Source organism: Daphnia carinata, chromosome 2, assembly GCF_022539665.2.
Source record: "Daphnia carinata strain CSIRO-1 chromosome 2, CSIRO_AGI_Dcar_HiC_V3, whole genome shotgun sequence".
Lineage (NCBI taxonomy): Eukaryota > Metazoa > Arthropoda > Branchiopoda > Diplostraca > Daphniidae > Daphnia > Daphnia carinata.
The window spans coordinates 1,145,386-1,167,565 of record NC_081332.1 but is presented as its reverse complement, the minus strand read 5'-3'; the positions used below and the strand labels follow the sequence as shown (position 1 = coordinate 1,167,565).

Here is a 22,180-nt window from a genome sequence, read left to right as displayed (position 1 = left end):
TGTAATGGTTTAATAGACATAATAATGATTTGATTACATTTGTTTTACAGGTGAAGTGATTAAGAAGACAAGTTGGATTGTGAAGAGGACAAAGCTGAAAGTTCCAGTTGACTTGCCAAATGAGGAATGTGATGGGCTGTTTGAATCTTGGGACATAAAAATGACTGTGGTCTGACTGGGCCTCAAGGGGTGAGTCCCATCTACTGTAATTTTTAATTGTAGTTCAGTTAGATTCACAGCTCTACAGTAATCGTGATTTTTTAGTTTTGCTAAAATAATGTTTCAATACTTTCTGTATTATTAAGGAAAATTGTTAACAGACTGCATTATTACCCTGATGACAAAGAGCTCTACTCGACGACGGGCTGTAAACGAGTGACCCATAGAATGAGTTTGTACATAGCCGAAGAGCGGTACAACGATCGTGCATTTGAAAGACGCCACCATGATAGTAGCGAGCTCTAAATTGTTTCACGACTCGTTAAGTTGTTTAAACAACGGGAAAGTTGTACTCCTCGACACATAAACTGTGATAAACCTGTCATTCTGGTATATTTGGTCATCAACTGTGTAGATCAAAGGCCGTGAAGTTTTTAAAATAAAGTAAGTGAAATAAAATAAACCATTTCCTTGAAAAAATATCCATTTATACCATCTCAGTTATTGGTAAACATGGATGACTACTCGGTTACAGTTAACCGACAATTCTGCAAACCTCAACGCACAGATGCCAAAAAAAATTATTAAATATTTAAATAAGATATTTCCATTTTATTGCCGAATAGTATTTTTTTTTCTTGTTGTTTATTTGGTTTTTAATTTCGTTAATTTCTCCATTTTGGTTAGATTTTTTTTTGCGAAAGGGGTAGATTTTTAGACGACAATGGCGCCGGTCGTCAAATACTTAGTTCGATTTCAGATCTCGATACATTTTGTAGATAACACATTTTTAAATTCTCTTTACCCTTGCTGTGAAAGGATTCGTTAAAATGATCATTATAAATAAATAACCTTTATTTTAAAAGTTGAAATCGAATTTGGTTTGATTATCTTTTTGTTTTGAGGAGGGGGTTGGGTAGATTTCTAGAAGACACTGGCGCCAAAACTGGTCAACGAGATCAGTTTGGCTCCAGATCTCGAAAGAGCATGTACTTTCATAGTGAACTGTTATTTCATCTATTCTCCCAACGATGGAAACGAACAACTAAATAGTAGCAATGGTAATAGATTAACATTCTTTTCATAGTTAAAATTCTTAAACAACGGATGATTGTTAGTTTATTGTTCATGGAGGACTCGATGTGGGTAATCGCCATGAAAAACAACCACATGGGCGACTAACTGTGGCTCCCTTTGTCTTGCACCAACGGAATGATGGGACATCATATTCTGAGAATTTGTATGAGGTATAGTTTTCTTTTTAAATTAAGGGTTTATTTTGGTAGTTAAGGAACGAAATTTGGTTTAAAACACATGAACAGGTTTTAAAGCAAAAATAACTTTCCGTTCACAATGTTTTTTCTCGCCAATATTGGGTTTTGCTAAAGATTATTTCCGAATTGAAAGTGAATTGTTTTTTTGTGTGTAAACTCAAGTTGAGAAACGTGCTCATTCTTTTGTTTCTTTCTCGCCAACAATCGTTAAACGTTCTTCTCTAAAGAAGGGGCTGGGCTACATAGAAATGGTTTCGTGTCATTTAAATTTCTTTGCAAATCATTCCGAGGGAAGAGTCACCAAACTCTAAGCTGGCATTGTTTTCCATGAATGTTGCATCCAAGTAGCCAGAGCTAACGAATGGCTTCATGTAATTCTCGATCGTGTTGGCCAGCTGGTGAAACGTTGGACCGTCGTTTGGTTCTTTGTTCCAACAACTTTTCGTCATTTCTCCCAAGAAATTTGGCGCGTAATCTGGTTTATCCATTCGTAGTCCTTGAATATTTTTGACGGATATAGGGCCATTCATTCCTTGGAAAAATGCAGAAATGTAAATCTCAATAGGGTAATTGAAATTTGATCCCTGCAATACCTGGGTAGGGCATTTTTCCGAGGGCAAAGAGCTCCCATAAAACAATGCCGTAAGACCAGACATCCGATCGACTGGAATATACGTGATCCGTCAGCGATTCAATAGCCATCCATTTAATTGGTAGTAATCCCTTTTAATGAAATTAAAGTAAATGAACGCTATTTTTAGATGCCCTGAGGTTGCCACATTTACCTGTCTTTTCATTTCGTAAATGTAACTTTCCATTTGTCTGGCCATTCCAAAATCTGCAATTTTGACAATTCCATGATCGGCTAAAGGGACATCGCGAGCCGCTAAATCACCATGGAGAAACTGATCGATGACAGATATTTTCATTCCAGTCTTAATTAATGAGATTTAAGTATATTGAAAGGCCACCTTTTTGCTAGCAATAAATTCCATTCCTTTGGCTATTTGTAAAGAAAAGCTGATTAAATTACAAGTTGTAATAGGTCCTCTGGTAATAGCGTCTAAATTTTCTTCAGGTTTTCAAAAGGCTTCCGTTTTTAATTGCAATCGTCTTTAGTTTAGAATTAAATCGTTTTTTTTTTCACAAATTTGAAACTTTGCCGACAGAAACTGAATCGCTGATTGTCAAATTTTTTTGAGATCCATAATCATCTGAAGGTCCTGGCTTTGCACAAGAGTCGATATCCTGACTGGATTTTGAAGTATTAAAATTTGCAATCAACTTTGAATTGTATAATTATTTGTACCTGTGAGTCTTACGTTCCACGAAATCATTTGACAGTTGAAGGTCACCAAATTCGCCCAATTGATTGACAAACGTGTTGCGTTGTTTGATCAAATACGATTGCAAATTGCCAAAGGGGCAATAATCGATAATCAACAAGAGTTCGCCTTTCCCAAGCAAAATGTGATATACTGAACTGAACAATTAGCCATATTGAATTAAATACCTTTGATGATACCTTTGGTACAGGCCCCCAGTAAATTGACGACATTTAAATGCGATCCTAAATAATTGAGAATTTTCAATTCTTTAATTGAAGCGTCTAATGCGGTCGTGTTTGACTTCATTTGATGTGATGTCGATAGGACCTTTTTGACGGCCACAGTTGTCACATGCTCATCCGAGCCTTTGAGTCCAACAGCTTCTGCTTTGAAAACTTCTCCGAAACATCTCTTTCCCAATTTTTTTCCTACATTTTCCTAGTGGGTTAAATTTCTGAAATTGATTTTTGAAACGGCAAACACAAACCGAGTCTGAGGCGATTTTTTTGGAAATTCGCAGCTTTTATCGTACGGTAGAAATTCAGTTTGATAGTCGATTGGCAAATTTGGATCGATGCCATCAGGATTTCCATCTAATCTTTCTTCTATTTTTTTTTCCAGATTTTTCGTTTTTTGGGGGGTATCAAAAATTGAAATTTTTCATATTCAAAACTTGCAAATTTTGTTTAAACTCACCTTGTCCACGTATTGTTCGATTGCTATTCTAGCTATAATTAAAACCACGACAGGTACGCAGGCAGCAATGACCAGAATACTGTTAGATTCTCGTTCGTCAAGAAAAAAGAAATTTCGAAATCTCTTTTCCCCTCGGGTGTTGTTCCAACAACAAGAATAAATTCCATTTTGGCCATCACTTCCGTTTAGTGGTAAAATTGATGAAGTTTCGTTTGTATAGATCAATCCCGAATATTCCTTGTCATCCTGATATTCCAAAATCTTATTTATTTCATTGAGGATTAAACATTGGTTTTGTTTACCTTGAACCATTGGATATGGACGCCATTAGCGTATCGATGGCAAGTCAAATTTTGAGCTATTCCTCTTCCCAATATAGCATCCACTGGATAGATTTTTTCTTTGAATAACAAAAAAAAAATGCGCTTATGTTTGCCAGCCACAAAAATGAGGTAAATACCGTTAACTGTAAAAGAAATGGATTTATTGAAAGTGATTTCGCCACTGGCATTGGTTTTGCATTCAAAGTGCGTGTGCGTATTGAGGCCAATTCTTAGCAGATGCAAGCGACTTTCACGCGACTCGAACAGAAAATTTCCACCGGAAATGGGGATTAGGTTCACCATATTGGATTCTCCATCTTGTACTTGAAATTCTATTGCAATTTGGAGTGATTGAAGGGACATTTTCTTTGGCACTTACACCATCGCATACCTTTAGGAAGGTTAGTTTGATTGATCAATTGTTCTTGGCCGGTTTCATTATTGAAGTAAAACCAATCGGTTTTCCAAGATTCCACCGGATCGCGATCACTTAGGTAGACGGCTTTACAGATGAGTGTCACGTTGTTACCTTCGATTGGATTCCCAACCCTAATGATTTCCATTCCTATAATTCGCATTCAATTCGATTGAGGTGAATTCGATTTTGGATTTCGATCAGCCTACAAATATCCCGTGGATGAAAATGATGAATTTGATTTCGGTGGGTCGAGCAGTTGGCGTAGTTTCGTTCTTGGTGCCTACACACTTGTATATTCCTGTGTCGCTTAGTGTCGTATTGGTTAACCTCAGTTCTCGTTCTGGCAAAGGTTTCGGCATCCAACTGGCATTTCCATAATCACTGGAACGTTCCTGGTTTTTCAAATCAATTTACGTGGAAGTTTATTATAATATTTTCGTTTTCATTTTCTGGATCGTAAATAAGTTGTTATCCTTTTAAAATTAATGAAGTTTAATTACGGTTCTCTTGTTCATTTCAGATGCAACTGTTTGATTTTTATAAATCCAATATTGACATATTACATGACAGAGAAGAGTTCGCTGGGCTTTTCTCGTTCTCCGATGCCCACGTTGGACCTGGTCAACTTAAGACCCGTCCCGACCTTTTCCTTTTTGAAACGTCAATGAGTTGCGATTCGCTGAGCCGATTTCGACGTCGTACGAAAGAGCAACCATTTTGGAACAATGGTATTAGGTTTGGCATTCAATTCTAGTCGCTTTGAAACCCACGCATTCTAGTCATGTAGCATATTATCTTTTCCTTGCAGCAAAACGATGGCTAGAAACTTAGCAATTTAGATGCCTCGTTATTGAGTGTTTTAGTTTTGAACACGGTGGCAGTGATTCACAGCTTTAAATACACTTAGCGTTTGTTTTGCGGTACGCGCGTATTTGAATTTGAAAGACGTGATCCCGATCCAACGTTCGGAGTCACGTCGCACAGTCTTCCAACTTTTACATTAGTTAATTGTTGTATTAGGTTGCGTAATTTTCATATGTTTACATTGTCGTTGCCTATGCTACCAATTAATATCTTTGCATTTTTTTGTATTTCTATAGATGATCTAGGAGAACCCGTGTCGATGGTAAACTCTTTACTAATGGGAGGACAACGTACAGGCATCTGAGCCTTATGGCTAAAGGTACTATTTTTAAAAGCTTTAAAATTAACGTGTCGTTTTTGTGCGAAAAATGCGAATGAATTGTAAGCCAGTCCGGTGAGTCAGGTTTGATCGATTGCCAAGATGTATTTCTAACGAAATCAAAAAGGGGTGAATTGAATCTTTAATTTGCCCCATCTGTCTCCTCTCCTTGTGGGTTTTGATCTACTTGTTCAAAGTGCGCCACTTGGCGCTGGAAGAATTCCATCTTGTGAATTAGAAATGACCTCTACAATTCAATCATATTGAATGACGAGAACATAATTGATAACAAACGTTCCAGCTGTTTGTTTGGTTTCAGTCTCGTTGTCCCCACAGTGAACAGATGACGTCCGTTAGCCAACAGGATTCCAGTATCTTATAATTAGTAGCTGTTTGGTGCAGTTATTTTTAACTTTGAATCCCAGCGAAGAACTTGCGGTTGATTGGCGTAGGGCGGGGCGTTTCTACTCGTTTAACCACCCAAATATAGTGTTCGTTAACCTGTTTCATTGGCTTCATTTCACCTAAGACCTAAATTGGACATTGGCCATTTCCGCTCCTCCCTCCCGAGTTTGCGCGATAGAGGGAACACTCTGGATTGAAGCTATTTGATTGTTTCTAATGGCAGTGGGTTTAAATGTCTAATAGATGAAGTAGACTCATTTCGCAAAGATAATTCGTAAGCTGGTGGTATTCTAAATACATTGAATAAATTCATTGCTTCATTTATTCAATGTATTTAATAGTGAAATGGGTCAACAGAAAATGATTTGATTATATGTTTTTTTTTATTTATAAAGGTGATGTGATTGCGACGATAACAATGCTGAAAGTTCCAATCGAATTGCTTGAAGGAAGAAAGTGATGGGCTGTTTGGGTTCTGGGACATCAGAATGACAACGTACCTCAAAGGGTAAGTCCCATCTATTGTAATTTCTAATTATAGTTTAGTTAGGCTCCTACTGTTTTATAGTGGTCACGTACAGGAATAGAGGAATTGCACGAACATTAACGTGATTACGTTTATACAATTGAACAGATACGTTTAGCCAAGGAAGATTAGTTAAGAGTCGTTGGAACAGAAACCGTTGAATCGAACAAACAAAACATTAGTTAATGTAAGCGTAAATCTTTCCATCGAGACATTAATTTTAATTGAAATGGGATTTAAATACTTTTACTAGGGACCCGGGCGTTCGAGTCTCGGTTGGCTTCTCTAATATCAAAGCAATAGTCGATAGGTTGTCCATGACACTTGAAAACATGCGTTAAATCATTTTTCATTTGTCGTTACGTTCATCCGTTTTTTATTAAAGCCACATTCCTACCATTTTTTTTTCTAATTACTCGTTCACCTGTAGATGATTTAAATAATTTAAATTAAATTTAAAAGAACTATGTAGTCAACTTACGTTTGTATAGTAAGCGCTGCATTTGAATTCGAAAAGAAACAACATTTTCCAATCCATTGACAAGCCATTTGGGATCGCATTGCCAAAATAAATAATCGCCGCTTGATAACATTAATATTCAGCTATAATGTTATAACATCGAGTAAAGTTGGGATACAACAAGCAACGTACAATTTTCGAGTTGCCAAAATTAATCGAAAATTCCGTTTGTTCTTCGTTTCTTTCGACATTCAAACACCTCCCTCAATTCTTCGTTTCTGATGAGGAGGATCATCGGGCCGTAAATTGCCGGAAGCAAACTGACATCTCTGATGTAGGGACCCGCCAAAGTGAAGCCGCTGCATTCGGACTCGCCGTACATAAATTCGCAAGTCAAGAAACTCGTTACGAAACCAATGCCGATCAAAGGCGTCACGCACAGGGAGCTCACGCTGATGACTAATGTTAGGTTAGCCTCCAATTCCATTTGATTTAACCTTTTCTTACTAATGTGCACAGACATTGGCCCACTGGTAGAGTAGTCGTCGGTGAACGTTGCACTCGCTTCCAATCGAACAGTTTTAGCTTCGTTCAGGTGCCTCTTGGTTTGCTTGTAAACGCAAATGTTAAGCAAAAGACATACGACGAACAGAACAATTAAAACGCTGATAGATTTTCGCATGATACTCGTGCGAACTTCGCAACGGAGATCTGCAGGGTCGGCGATGTAATCGAATTTGGTGAGGATCGCAATCACGGCGGAACACGCGATCATGACGTAACGCACGAGACGGCCGCTCATCTTTTCCCTGTGCATCAAAGGGTAGGCCATGGCCAGGGATCTGTCCATCAGCGCTAAAATGCAATTGATTAAGAGACAACCTTGCGGCACCAACGAGGTGGCCATAAACGCTTGACAAACGTAGTCGTTGGGGTGGAGATAATAAATCAGTTCGATAATGGGAGTCACGAAAAATGATAAATACGATAATGAAATGCCTGATTGGAAAACGTAGCGAATTTTTTTGCGAAGTTGGCGGATGTTGACGAGCGGAATGATGGCAAATAGATTGCAAGGTATTCCGGTCAAAACGAGAACGAGTTTCGTGATGATGGCAGTGAACGATAGAACCATCGGGTTGAAAACGTCTCCGCTGGACGTGCGAACAACATCGTCGTCATAATTGAGGCTACTGTTCATTTCCTTTTTTTTTTTTGTTTGAAAACTAAAATAGGAACCGGAGTGAACTTTGTGAAACAATTTTCGCTAACGATCAAGTTTTTTGAGATGATTTTTAAAAAAAAGGGGGGGATTTTACGTTTTCTTTGCCAGGTGCGATCCGTGAGTGTGGCGATTAACGTGATCGTGACAGGTGTATAGGCTGGCACGTTGTTATGCGCATTGGCGTTTGCGATTTCGCGCATTCGATGGGAGGAGCGAAAAGAATTTGCGTTGCTAAATGTTAAACAGCGTCGAGAAGCCGGCAGATCATCGAAGGGTTTTTCTGATACAATCGCCTAATGTGTTTTATCCGGCACGTTTAACATTCGATCTTGGGGATTTAAATACCTATCGTCAAATGTTTTTCCTTTAAGTTGAATGCGATCTGAATTAGTATACAAATTTCACCGTTCTTGTGGCATTTTTCAGCTAAACAGAGTGGCGAACATCATGCCGGGTCAATGACGAAAATAACTCAGCTTTTTATTGCTCAGTTGCGATTCGCTTAGTCGATTTCGACCTCGTACGAAAGAGCAACCATTTCGGAACAACGGTATTAGGTTTGGCATTCAATTCTAGTCGCTTTGAAACCCACGCATTCTATTCATCTAGCATTTTGTCTTTTCTTTGCAGCAAAACGATGGCTAGAAACTCAGCAATTTAGATGCCTCGTTATTGAGTATTATAGTTTTGAACACGGTGGCAGTGACTAACAGCTTTAAATACGTTTAGCGTTTGCTTTGCGGAACGCGTGTATTTGAATTTGAAAGACGTGATCCCGATCCAACGTTCGGACTCACGTCGCACAGTCTTCCAACTTTCACATTAGTTAATTGTTGTATTAGGTTGCGTGATTTTCTTATGTTTACATTGTCGTTGCCTATGCTACCAATTAATATCTTTGCATTTTTTTTGTATTTCTGCAGATGATCTAGGAGAACCCGTGTCGATGGTAAACTCTTAACTAATGGGAGGACAACGTACAGGCATCCGAGCCTTATGGCTAAAGGTACTATTTTTAAAAGCTTTAAAATTAACGTGTTATTTTTGTGCGAAAAATACGAATGAATTGAAAATCAGTCCGGCGAGTCAGGTTTGATCGAATGCCAAAATATATTTCTAACGAAATCAAAGGGGATGAATTGAATCTTTAATTTGCCCCATCTGTCTCCTCTCCTTGTTGGTTTTGATCTACTTGTTCAAAGTGCGTCACTTGGCGCTGGAAGAATTCCATCTTCTGAATTAGAAATGACCACTACGATTCAATCATGTTGAATGACGAGAACATTATTGATAACACGCGTTCCAGCAGTTGGTTTGGTTTCAGTTTCGTTGTCCCCACAGTGAACAGATGACGTCCGTTAGCCAACAGGATTCCAGTATCTTATAATTAGTAGCTGTTTGGTGCAGTTATTTTTAACTTTGAATCCCAGCGAAGAATTTGCGGTTGATTGGCGTAGGGCGGGGCGTTTCTACTCGTTTATCCACCCTAATGTCGTTTTCGTTAACCTGTTTCATTGGCGTCATTTCACCTAAGACCGAAATTGGACATTGGCCATTTCCGCTCCTCCGTCCCGAGATTGCGCGATAGAAAGCACACTGTGGACTGAATTTATTTTGATTATTTCTTATGGCAATGGGTTTAAGTGTCTAATAGATGAAGGAGACGCATTTTGAAACGATAATTCGCAAACTGGTGGTATTCTAAACACATCGAAAGTGGTTATAATTAAATTCATTGCTACATTTATTCAATGTATTTAATAGTGAAATGGGTTAATAGACAATGATTTGATTATATTTTTTTTTTTATACAGGTGAGGTGATTGCGAAGAGAACAAATCTGAAAGTTCCAGTCGAATTGCTTGAAGGAAGAAAGTGATGAGCCGTTTGGATTCTGGGACATCAAAATGACAACGTAGTCTGACTGGACCTCATAGGGTAAGTCCCATCTAATGTAATTTGTAATTATAGTTCAGTTAGACTATCTAATGGTGTACAATAATTGGGATGAGGGAATCGCAAGGACATTAACATGGTTATGTTGATGCAATTGAACTGATACATTTAGCCAAGGACGATTAGTTAAGAGTCGTTGGAACAGAAACCGTTGAATCGAACAAACAAAACATTAGTTAATCTAAGCGTAAATCTTTCCATCGAGACATTTAATTTTAATTGAAATGGGATTCAAATACTTTTACTAGGGACCCGGGCGTTGGAGTCTCGGTTGGCTTCGCTAATATCAAAGCAATAGTCGAAGGGTTGTCCATGACACTTGAAAACATGCGTTAAATCATTTTACATTCGTCGTTACGTTCATCCGTTTCTTTTAAAGCCCAAACTCCCACCCTTTTTGTTTCACTACTCGTTCAGCTGTAGATGGTAATTTTTTAATAATTTTTTCATTTACAAGCAATTTCGAATCTCAATTATCAAATTAAATAACATTCAAATTCAGATGTACGTAATGTTATAACACCTAGTGAGGGAAACAACAAGAACATTTTCGAATAGCCAAAAATTAATCAAAAATTCCGTTTGCTCTTCGTTTCTTTCGACATTCAAACACTCCCCTCAATTCTTCATTTCGGATGAGGAGGATGATCGGTCCGTAAATAGCCGGAAGCAAAGTGACATCTCTCATGTAGGCACACGCCAAAGCGAAGCCGCTGCATTCGGACTCGCCGTAGATAATTTCGCAAGTCAAGAAACTCACTACGAAACCAATGCTGATCAAAGGCATGATGCATAAAGAGCTCACGCTGATGACTAATGTTAGGTTAGCCTCCAATTCCATTTGATTTAACCTTTTCTTACTAATGTGCACAGACATTGGCCCACTGGTAGAGTAGTCGTCGGTGAACGTTGCACTCGCCTCCAATCGAACAGTTTTAGCTTCGTTCAGGTGCTTTTTCGTTTGCTTGTAAACGCAAATGTTTAGCAAAAGACATACGACGAACAGAACAATTAAAACGCTGATAGATTTTCGAATGATACTCGTGCGAAGTTCGCAGCGGAGATCTGCAGGGTCGGCAATGTAATCGAATTTGATGAGGAGCGCAATCACGGTGGAACAAGCGATCATGACGCAACGCACCAGACGGCCAGTCATCTTCTCCCTGTGCATCAAAGGGTAGGCCATGGCCAGGGATCTGTCCATCAGCGCTAAAATGCAATTGATTAAAAGACAACCTTGCGGGATTAACATGGTGGCGATGAATGATTGGCAAACGTATTCGTTGGGATGGAGATAATAAATCAGTTCGATAATGGGAGTCACGAAAAATGATAAATACGATAATGAAATGCCTGATTGGAAAACGTAGCGAATTTTTTTGCGAAGTCGGCGGATGTTGACGAGTGGAAAGATGACAAACAGATTGCAAGGTATTCCGGTCGAAACGAGAACGAGTTTCGTGATGATGGCAGTGAACGATAAAACTATCGGGTTGAAAACGTCTCCGCTGGATGTGCGAACAACATCGTCGTAATTGCGAGTACTGTTCATCTTCTTCTTTAAATTTAGTTTTAAATTTAAATTTAAATCGGGGATAACTGCGTGAAACAAAGTTGGCTTACAATTAGGGTTTTTGGCGATGATTTAAAATGAAAGAGGTTTTACGTTTTCTTTTCTGCGTGAGATTGGTGAGTGTGGCAATTAATGTGATCGTGACAGGTGTTTAGGCTCAAACGGGTGTGTTGTTATGCGCATTGGCGCGTGCGATTTCGCGCATTCGATGGGAGGAGCGAAAAGAATTTGCGTTTCTATATGTAAACAGCGTCGAGAAGCAGGTAGGTGATGTAAATCGAACGTGTTTCTGATACAAATGGTCAATTAGTTCTATCCGTTCCACGTAACATTCGACCTCGGGGATTTAAATACCTAACGGCCAATGTTTTTCTCTTAAATGGAGTGCGTTCTGAATTAGTATCGAAATTTTAGCGTCACTGTGGCATTTTTCAGCTAAACAGAGTGGCAAAATTCTTGCCGGGGCAATAATCAAAATAGCAGATTTTTATTGCCCAGGTTGTCAGACGTCTTTACTTGGCTCTTAATTTTTTTTTAAGTGAAAAAATAATGCAACAAATTCCATTTCAATTTTGATTTCTCTCTTCTCAGTGCACGGGAGAATGGCTTGAAACTTATCCAAGGCTTGAGTGGTTCATCGATACGTCAATGTCTAAGTGAGACCTAAAGTGCGAGAAAGATGCGTAATTTAATATTGCTATTGGCTGACAGTTTCTTTCAAACGCAATCAAAAAAGGGTTCTTGTAAAAAGTAAAATTAACCTGATGGATAGACTTTTATTGTAATCCTTAATTGGATAAAGGAAGAACATTGCACTCACTTGCCATTTAGTCCACAAAGACTCATTTTCCTATTCAATTATTTGAATAATCAAATGAAGTTAGTCTTTCCATGTTCCATCGATATCCTTAAAACTGGCAGTCTCACTGCTAAGCCAAAAGCACTTAAAAAATAGACGTAAGGTGCGTTTAGGCTAAATGGTTCTCTAAGTGCCTACCACTTTTGAGTTCTGTTTTCTATTATGTTGATCATTTTTCCGTGCTCACTTGGTTAATTCAGCAGTATACATCATCATTAGCAACAAGACGTAAACACCGAGATAAGAAAGATTGTTGCACGTTACACTCACCCTGATACTTTAATGGAGTGGCATTATTAATCCCTTTTTCAAACTTTTTACGTAAAAGCGTTCATCATTCGACTAAAAACTTTGTGTTTTTCTCATGTTTGTTTAATCAAAACCCTTGCAGAACCAAGTAGCCAATCAGGTTGGATCATGTGAGACGTGCAGCAGACGACTATACAAACATCCATGGAGAATCCTTTTCCCGCGTAGTTGTAGCTCTCTAGAATGCGGTGGAGACTTCATTTGAAGTCTTACAAACAGAGATTCAAATTATTTTTCCTCATTTTGTGCCTTACAGTTTTTCACAATGAATATTTCGTCTATTGGTATGACTCTATGAAATGGCCCTCTGTCAGCTGCCTTCAGTTGGAAAACCAACAGTGCCAAAGAATATTGATAGTTTCTGATCCACAGATATTGGGGTTACATGGAGTATTTGGTTGGATAGCATATACCGACAGTGATAGGTAAATATTCTGTTTTATACTGCCACAAAGAGTACACCAGATAACAAATGTTATTGTGTTTTACAGGTATTTGCAAATGTCGTTCTACTATGCCTTACGATACATCAAACCAGATGTCATAATATTCCTAGGTGACTTGATGAATGAAGGGAGCACCAGTACAAATGATGAATATGAGGCTTACAAGGCAAGATTTTCAAAAATTTTTGATACTTCACAATTTCAATCAAAGGTTAGTGAATATATTTTAATATTTATAGAGTAATATAAATATCTGACTCACTGTAATCAACAGGTTATCTTTTTACCTGGAGACAATGATATTGGAGGTGAAGGATCAGATCATGTCACTCAAAACAAAATGGAACGATTCAATTCCAATTTTCCTAGTCAGACTGAAAGTATCTCTGGGAGCACCCAGTTTGTTGTGGTACAAAACCTATATTTGCATGCAAAAGAACTCAGTTAATCAAAAAATTTAACAGGTCAACAGGATAATTGGTGATTTTAGTCTACCTACAGTTTCAACTATTAAAGACAAGTACAGAATTGTTTTGAGCCACATTCCTTTAACATTCATTCCTGGCATCTTCTCCCGTGAGGTAAAACAAAATAATCTTTTTTTTTTCAATCAATTGAATAACAATTATCCTAAAACAGGTCATGACCAAATTGAAACCCAACGCGATATTTTCTGCCCACGACCATCGAATAGCTATGGCTACTACGAGAAAAAACGATAGCCATTACTTTCAAGTTGATAACTTTACCGAAGATTCAATTGTAATTAAAAAACAAATGAACGATGAGGACTGCACGGAAGTTATTTTTCCAACTTGCTCATACAGAATGGGTGTAGAGAAATCGGGTTATGGATTCGCCACTATCGGTATCAAGTTCATTATTATTTTATCTTGTTTGAAACCATTAAAATCATTTGTCTTATAAAGGGAACGATGGATTGATGGAAATTGGAGCCTTATGGATCCATTCTCGGTTCTGGACCTTGCATATCTATTTGATAGTTATCGCATGCTGCCTTGGCATCTGCGTTTGCTTGAAATACCTGAAACATTTCTCTTTTAAAATGAGCAAACAACCGTTCATATCTTGTTGATGTCATAAAAATATTTTTGACAAGATCTAAACCTCTTATTTTTGTAGGGCAGTATTTGTACCATTTTAAGTATTTTTAGAATAACTTTAATTCGATTTTTAACATGCCGAATGCCGAGTATACAGGTAACTTGAGAAACATGAACCACTCCAAACGATTCTATAATTTCTAATCTAGACTACAGTTCTTCATCACTGGCAGGAAACTCACTTGGCCACATCAATTTCTAACTCTTTTTCTTTTCTTAGGGTTCGGCGATGCGGAAGTGTTTCTTGAGGGGTTGCCAGCACTCGTAATAATCCTTTTCCAGTTTGCAACAGGTCTCTTCGGCCCATTGGGTGACGGCCAGCATCAGCGACGATTCAAACATGAACGATTGGGTCCCATCGGCCACTCGGCCCGGTTTCAGTTCTGCTTTGGACGCTGCCTCGAAACAAGCGGCATCCGGTCCGTGGGGCGTCATCATCGAGTGCAGAGTAGCGCCTCCCGGCATAAAACCTTCCTCTTTGGCCTCATATTTGCCAAGAATCAATCCCATAAATTCACTCATGCAATTACCTTTAATTTAGAAAGATTGAATTGAAACAGAACAGAAGTTAAATCTTTCAACAACTTACGGTGGTAATAGGGCGGCCGGAACGTGTGTTCCGTCACGGACCACCTAGGTGGGAAAATGACGAAATCAGCAATCGCTACACCTGGCCGAACAGATGGACAAGTCAGCACGGTAAATATGGAAGGATCCTATCAAATATTTAATATTTAAAATCTCTTATTAATAGATGCTTTGAATGGCAGGGGAAAAGATGAGCCTCTTACACAATGGTCGAATTCGACCGAGTTGATGACCATAAAATCGGCCAGGTTGTATTTGTAAGGAACGTAATTGCCGTGCCAAGCGACGACATCAAAAGGACTGTGTTGCTGGACGGCCTGAAAGAGACGACCGCCATATTTATTGATCACGGTGTGTTCGACATCCAAATCTTCGAACCAGGCAGAAGGTGATTTGAAATCTCTCGGATTGGCCAATCCATTTGCACCTTAGTTTTGTTTGTCTTTATCATTTACATTTTTAAAAAACTTATTCGTTATTATTACCGATAGGTCCCAAATTAGGCAGTTGGAAGTGAGTGTCGTAGACTTCGAGGATGTAGCCACGTGATGGGCCTTCGACATCGATGCTAAAACGAATTCCTTGTTGAATGACGCAAATTTCATTGGGTGCGACAACAAGGCGACCGAACTCTGTTTTGATTCTCAGCGTCCCTTGCTGTGGTACTGGAAACAGAAAAATTTGCAATTTAATCGTTTCTCATTCTAACTGGGACATTAATTTACCAATCAGAAAGTCTCCGTCAGAGTTTTGCATCGATTTGTTCTCCATGGCGACATTACAAGTATAGATGTGAACGGCCAAACCATTACGTGTTGCAGGTTGGCCAGCACCACACAACGTTCGTAGACCTTGAACGAAATCAACTTGACCATCGGTAGGAATGTCGAATGGCTTCCAGCGCATCTATTTTCAATTTAAACGTAATTTTACATTTATACTTTCCAGAAAGCATTCGAATCCTACCTGATTTGGATTGGGTGGATGGGCGGAGAAATCGACAGTCAAATGATTAGAATCGATGCGTTCAAAAGGCCGATGCAACACAGATGGACGGATGCGATACAGCCATGATCTACGATTCGTTTCCCTTGGAGCTTGAACCATTTCATAACATCAATAAACGAGTTTTTAATATCTTAAAGCAACGTATTACCAGTAAAAGCCGAGCCGGAAAGCTGTTCTGCATAGAGACCGTAAGGGCAGACCTGAGGCGAATTTTGGCCTACAGGCAATGACGCTGGGCATCTTGGATCTTCACTTGCAAATTCGTTGCCGAACCCCGTCAGATACTAAGTAAAAAATACGTAATTAATTGATGATAAAAATAGGCTTGTTTTCGTATGTAGACTCTTGTTCTCCTATCCGAAAAAGGTCAGAGGAATTTCTCTTCCAAGGACATTACCAGTGGTAACATGTTACTAACATATTTTTTAGTTGTTGACCGATGCCTTCCGCAGATACCAACTTGTTGATGTGTTTTCAAGGACAAGGTCATTCGAATCAGCTGTGATTTTCTTCACAACAGCCTAAACAAATGCAACATCTTTTTCAAAACAAAAACATTCGCTTACCTTAAGATCTTCCCACATTTTGTCTGCAACTGAGACGACACTCAACTGAGATGGTAAGAAAAATTCTACTGGAACCGAAAGCTTTTATATGTGTGACGTCTGACTGTCTTTGAGACACTGCAACAGGTGTATCGCCAGGTACAGAGTCTCTGATGTTCTGGCGAAGGACGTTGAAAGGAGAAACGTCTGCTACACATTTTGGTAACCCCGCGAAAGGAAACAAACGAAATTACATGTCGGGCAACCATATTTAACCAGAGGCAATTGTTGGCGGGCAAAGGTAGGCTATTGTAAAACATTAATATCCTTCATCTCTTCCTGGTTTCTTCGCCTTTCGGCAGACGTACCAGGGTCTACGTGACTATTCGCATTTCGGTCTCTGCAATTAGGTAAAACAATTTTCTTTTAGTTTTTCGTTTAATTCTTTTTAAAATAAAATGTGATAAAATTTTTCCATTTACTAGAATTGGAGCCTACGTTTATTTTTCGTTGAGAATCGAAACGATAGGGGGCCAGTATGGGATCAGACTTTGGACGAATGGACTTTGATTAACATCAGGCCACAAAAAGACATTCTACATAATTCCCAAGATCTCAGCAATTTCACTTCCTTTGCTAAAAAAGAAATGAGAAAAGTCTTTCGATGGTTTGCGACAAGCCCGACGAGAAAGCAAGTCTACTAGAAGAAAACAAACAAGAAAGTGGGCGGTTGGTGCCGGTGCTTGTAATTGCGCTGAGCGCATAGTGTGACTGGCGACAGCCATATGATCCGGCGCTCGACCCATCGCTCGTCCACAAACACTAAAAGTGTTTCATAACAATATCGTCGGATAGGATACTCTCGCCATTAACGAAAAATGAGCAACAGTAAGTTCACATTTTTTTTTATCTTTAAAAGATGATGACATGGCAAGATTTTAATTTTGTTTAAATTATCCTTTTAGCAGATGTCCGCCAGGCCATGTTGTCCTATTGGGAACAGTATGAGCCGAGTATCGAATCGATGATGCTTAGTCAAGATGCAAATGAGCTTGACCGCATGGAGAAAGAAGAAATTCTTTCATATTTGCCACCGATTAAAGGACGCAGCATCCTCGAACTCGGCTCCGGAATTGGGTCCGTTAATCAAATTTTTTAAATGAAATTTGGACTGGATTTTAATAAGGAAATTTTAGGAGGTTTACAGATCATTTGGCAGAACATGCGAAACACCTGACAACAGTCGATTTCATGGCGGATTACGTTGAAAAGAATCGACAAAGAAACGGCCATCACACGCACGTGGACTTTCTGCGGGCCGATGTCACCGAGTTGCAAATGCCGGCAGACAAGAAATTCGACGTCATCTTCTCCAATTGGCTTCTGATGTATTTGAGCGACGATGAAATCAAATCGCTGACTCGCAAAATGCTCGGATGGCTCAAAGACGGCGGATACCTCTTCGTCCGCGAATCGTGCTTCCATCCATCCGGTAATAATCAATAATTTCAGCAACCTTACAATAACCAATTGGTTTCAGCAACCGAACAAACGACCCAGATAAAAACGTTCATTGTGAACAAGTTCAAACTATCTGTTGTATGGCTTTCGAGCAGAATTTTAGCACTCCGTTGATTTTAGTAGGAAAAAGAATCGACTTAGAATGACCTCGATGGTCTTTTCAGAGCATTATGACATCGACGCGTCACTTATACAGCTGGCAGCGTGTTGACTTACATGGAAAATGCAAATAAATTTGTAAGGTCTTTTTACAGATAAGGAAGCAAACGGCTGACCTTGTGGTTGTTTAACATCAGACAGACAGAATAGTGTGGTCCGATCGTGCCACGGCTTCTTCTCATTGGTTCGTCTCTTTTCTTTTTCGGTTGCCAGGCAACATCAAGCTCGGATCCAACCCGACTTTCTACCGATCGCCCAACGAATACTTCAGCCTCTTACAGAAGGAAATAGGCAGTGCGTCGGGCGACGGCGAGAATCATCCTCACAGCGTCTTTGAGCTCTCCAGAGCCAATTCGGTCTCCGCTTACGTCAAGGTAATCATTAATTTATTGTGTTCTGTAATCATTTTTGGTTTTCTCCGGCTTTCTTCTTTAGTTTCTGAAATTAAATTTTGAAAAGTTTCAGTAATTTCTCTTCTTTCTGTCCTTATCTCCTTATGCACGCATCCTGAAATCTGAAACTTATTTATTTGCGTATTCGAGGTCCAATTGCTCTGACAACGCCGCAAAATCCTAGCAGAAGAAAAAAGTAAACGTAAACAAAACAAAACTATGAAACAGATTTGTATTTGCTATGATTTTCCGTTTAACATTTGGCTGAATTTCTCCTTTTGAAGCTACGTGGATAACGCCTAAAAGTATGTTTACTACAAGATAATTTGAATGTTTGTCCCATTGACACATTTTAGGCTTCCCCCGTTCATCTTTGACGCTATCGCAAACGTTGTTGTTCTAGGGGAGACTTTTTTTTTGCCTTATGTAGTCATGTTTTTTGTTATTGTGGTATAATTGTAGCTAATCTAATTTCTTAAAATTTTCATAATGTTTTTAGGCTAAAGGTAATCCCAACCAGCTGTGCTTCCTCCTGAAGAAAATGCCTTACTCCAATCAAGAATACGAGAGCTTCCAAGCTTTCTTGGATGAGAACCAATACTCCAGGAACAGCATTCTCCGATATGAAAGGATCTTTGGAGCCACCTACATCAGCACCGGTGGACAAGAAACCACCATTGTAAATTATTTAAAGCATTCATCAAACGGTTATAATTTTGTAATGTATATTGTATCCTTTCAGGAATTTTGCCAAAAACTAGATTTGAAACCAGGCCAGAAAGTCCTTGATGTTGGTTGTGGCATCGGAGGATCAGCTTTTTATATGGCCAGAGAATATGGGGCTGAAGTAAGAGGAGTAGACCTTTCCACCAACATGATTACACTCGCGCTGGAAAACCAGGCTAAACAGGAAGAAGAAGTAAAAAAAAAGGTGACTGACAAGATAACATGATCCACAACATCAAATTTGCTTTTGTTTCAACAAAGGTTTTATTTTAGGTGTGCTTTGAGATAACAGACATTACGAAAGCCATATTTCCTGATGAGTCGTTCGATGTCATCTACAGCCGAGACACGTTGTTGCACATAGGAGACAAGGAAACGCTTTTTGCCAACTTTTTCGTATGAATCAAAATGACGGTGTATTAAGGAATCATTTCTTTTAATGGTATATTTCTACCAGAAATGGCTTCGGCCTGGAGGTAAAGTTTTGATTTCCGACTACTGCCGTGGAGATCAAGAGCATTCTGAGCGCTTCTTACGCTACGTCGCCCAACGTGGTTATCATTTACTGACAGTGGCCGACTATGGCAGTATTTTTACCAAAGTTGGATTCAGTGAGGTGGAAGCCAAAGATGTAACAAACTACTTCGTTGAGATCTTGCATAAAGAAACAAAGAGTTTTGCTGAGCAAAAGGAGGACTTCATCAAAGTGAGCTTTGTTTTTATTTGGTTCAAGCACGATCTAACTGTTTTATTTGCAAACCTTAGGAATTTTCATCTGAGGACTATAATGAGATTTTATCTGGTTGGCAAGATAAAGTTCAACGCTGCAGTGAAGGTGATCAGGCTTGGGGTCTTTTCATTGCTCGCAAATAACTTTCTGATAATAAAACCTGATCTGACGATTTTGTTGTACCTTTTCTTGACAACTTTTACTTAAATGTAAAAAAACATAAAAATAAGTAAACACCCTGATGTAAAACATTGGTTGAAAATTATTCATTTTTAGCACTTCTTTACCCATTTTCGCCACAAAATGGGTAAGAAATTAGGCAGAATGTATGCAGTTACATAAATTAACCTTTGCATAGTTTTAAATGCCTGAAATGTGATTGGATTTCTGTTTTAGGATAAGGCTTGGTAACGAGGCAGGTTGGGATGTTTTCTGGCTGTTCAATCCATAATTTGTGATCAATTTTCTTTTCTGTAAGCTTTTCTGCAAGAGCTTTGATTGATGGCTCATCAGCAATCTTGAAAAAAAAAATTAAAGTTACAACAACGTCCTGCTTATTTTATTGTTATGATTACCTCCAGCACGACTTTATGCATGTTGTCCAAGTCAGCCAAATAAGTCTGCATGTTTGGATCTTGGTAAAAAAGGTGGGTGACGGCAGTACAAGCGTGACATGCTTGCGCCATTAAAGCTCCGAGAGGCCATTGTAGAACCTTACCAGAATAAGAATAATTTGAGAACAAAAATAAAACAAATTATTAATGCCTTGTTACCGTTTTCAGATCACTTCGAATGACAACATATTGAACGAGACTGCAGGCAGCCATGCTGGCAAAGTTGTTTTGAACAAAGCCACCTATTGAGACATACGAGAACACAAAAAACAAAAACAAAAATCAATGAAAACATCCATTATTAAATCAAAAAATAAATCAAAAGATACACCAAGATTTTATAAAAATCAAGGAATTATATTTCCATGTAATATGTAAACATAATAATTTTTGAAACAAAACCAAAATTTTCCCTCCATAATGGTAACTAAAGACACCTAGCGGAAATTTTAGGTTTAAAAATAAGTGAAATCAAAATAGTCAGACTCTAAATTTTATTTCAAATGTCTCTTCGAATTACACGAGAAGAATGCATTTACACAAATTCTTACTGGCAAGTTTATTTTCACAGATTTTCTACTTTTCTGATTGACACTGAATGATTTCTGTTTGGTTTTCCCAATTAACACATGGAGTGAGGAGAATGTCTGGCATTTATGCAACTACTTCAGAGGGAATCATCCAGCACTACTTCATGAATGTTATGCTGTATTCATTTCAAATGAAAATCAAACTGTCCCACTGTGGAGCCAAAAAAACAGTAGCAATCATCAAGGACTAGTTGTCTGGGTATAATAGTAAAAGGACAATCCAATTTTTGATAGCTTTTTACAATTTTTCTCTAGGATTATCATGTCATATTCATCCATTATGTAAATACAAAATGTGACGTTTATGATCTTGATACAACATTAGCATTTCCTTGTTCATTTGATGAATACAGGACTAGCGCCTTGGGATCTGATGAGACTCTGCAAACCCAGTTTCGCAGGTTAACTCACAGAAAGAAACTTGGATTACTTTATTTATTCACCACGCTTTTCATTTTCAGATCTTTTAGAGTCATACCAGCTGACCAGTACCTTGCTTCATTTGCATCAGACAGGACCCATATGATCAAGGATGGGGAGTGGTTGAAACCACCCCCAGTTTATCCTCCTATTTATAATACCACATCCCGAAATAATTTATACGCGTTTATTAATATGACGAATACTAGTGATCAAGAAGTTCCTGGTCAAATCTTGAACCATCAGAATTTTATTTTGCGATTTTCATAATTGGAAATATATGTTGGTGTTGGCCCAACTTTCAAACGCAATTCTAGTACCTTTGCGTAATAGCAGACGAAAAGATGTCAGAATTTCACGTTCGTTGTCGAAAATGTCGTTCAAAGTTGATTGCACCCGACGAAAAAGATTGCATTACGACTTGCCACGGATCTGATAGTTCTCCGAGAGTGGGCAATGAGCAGTGCTTTATTGAAAAATCCATTTTATACATAAAGGATGAGCAATTACCAAAGTGGCTTGAAACCCTAATACAGAATGTAAGTAGCATATTGCCAACCAAAATTTCAATATAATCAACCAATAATAACTAGAAATTATTTTTTTAATTGAAGTCTTCCTGG

General features: G+C 38.6%; 5 protein-coding genes and 1 pseudogene across 5 annotated transcripts; 3 read left to right on the top strand and 3 right to left on the bottom strand.

The window, feature by feature from the left end:
* Nucleotides 1-1,692: 1,692 nt before the first annotated feature.
* Nucleotides 1,693-4,343, bottom strand: LOC130686144 (vascular endothelial growth factor receptor 1-like; annotated as a pseudogene).
* Nucleotides 4,344-12,825: 8,482 nt separating this feature from the next.
* LOC130686005 (uncharacterized) lies at nucleotides 12,826-14,253 on the top strand. The gene is made up of 6 exons (XM_057509309.2): nucleotides 12,826-13,119; nucleotides 13,186-13,351; nucleotides 13,415-13,549; nucleotides 13,605-13,721; nucleotides 13,780-14,008; nucleotides 14,070-14,253. Exons 1-6 carry the CDS (start codon nucleotides 12,878-12,880, stop codon nucleotides 14,234-14,236), a joined length of 1,056 nt encoding a protein of 351 aa, XP_057365292.1. The 5' UTR covers nucleotides 12,826-12,877; the 3' UTR covers nucleotides 14,237-14,253.
* A 46-nt stretch (nucleotides 14,254-14,299) lies between these two features.
* LOC130686003 (homogentisate 1,2-dioxygenase-like) lies at nucleotides 14,300-16,586 on the bottom strand. Its single transcript, XM_057509307.2, has 8 exons — nucleotides 16,427-16,586; nucleotides 16,009-16,144; nucleotides 15,819-15,949; nucleotides 15,578-15,758; nucleotides 15,338-15,517; nucleotides 15,056-15,279; nucleotides 14,854-14,980; nucleotides 14,300-14,794 (listed from the first exon to the last, which is right to left on the bottom strand). The coding sequence occupies exons 1-8, from the start codon at nucleotides 16,442-16,444 to the stop codon at nucleotides 14,481-14,483; spliced, it is 1,311 nt and encodes a 436-aa protein (XP_057365290.1). The 5' UTR covers nucleotides 16,445-16,586; the 3' UTR covers nucleotides 14,300-14,480.
* Nucleotides 16,587-17,166: 580 nt separating this feature from the next.
* Nucleotides 17,167-20,159, top strand: LOC130686010 (uncharacterized). Its single transcript, XM_057509315.2, has 9 exons — nucleotides 17,167-17,293; nucleotides 17,371-17,542; nucleotides 17,602-17,897; nucleotides 18,299-18,459; nucleotides 18,977-19,156; nucleotides 19,220-19,408; nucleotides 19,477-19,599; nucleotides 19,661-19,909; nucleotides 19,969-20,159. The coding sequence occupies exons 1-9, from the start codon at nucleotides 17,284-17,286 to the stop codon at nucleotides 20,074-20,076; spliced, it is 1,488 nt and encodes a 495-aa protein (XP_057365298.1). The 5' UTR covers nucleotides 17,167-17,283; the 3' UTR covers nucleotides 20,077-20,159.
* A 25-nt stretch (nucleotides 20,160-20,184) lies between these two features.
* LOC130686008 (putative peptidyl-tRNA hydrolase PTRHD1) lies at nucleotides 20,185-20,778 on the bottom strand. The gene is made up of 3 exons (XM_057509313.1): nucleotides 20,707-20,778; nucleotides 20,509-20,646; nucleotides 20,185-20,450 (listed from the first exon to the last, which is right to left on the bottom strand). The coding sequence occupies exons 1-3, from the start codon at nucleotides 20,758-20,760 to the stop codon at nucleotides 20,277-20,279; spliced, it is 366 nt and encodes a 121-aa protein (XP_057365296.1). The 5' UTR covers nucleotides 20,761-20,778; the 3' UTR covers nucleotides 20,185-20,276.
* Nucleotides 20,779-21,015: 237 nt separating this feature from the next.
* Nucleotides 21,016-21,855, top strand: LOC130686009 (protein N-terminal glutamine amidohydrolase-like). Its single transcript, XM_057509314.2, has 4 exons — nucleotides 21,016-21,104; nucleotides 21,187-21,336; nucleotides 21,393-21,538; nucleotides 21,599-21,855. Exons 1-4 carry the CDS (start codon nucleotides 21,051-21,053, stop codon nucleotides 21,825-21,827), a joined length of 579 nt encoding a protein of 192 aa, XP_057365297.2. The 5' UTR covers nucleotides 21,016-21,050; the 3' UTR covers nucleotides 21,828-21,855.
* Nucleotides 21,856-22,180: the final 325 nt, after the last annotated feature.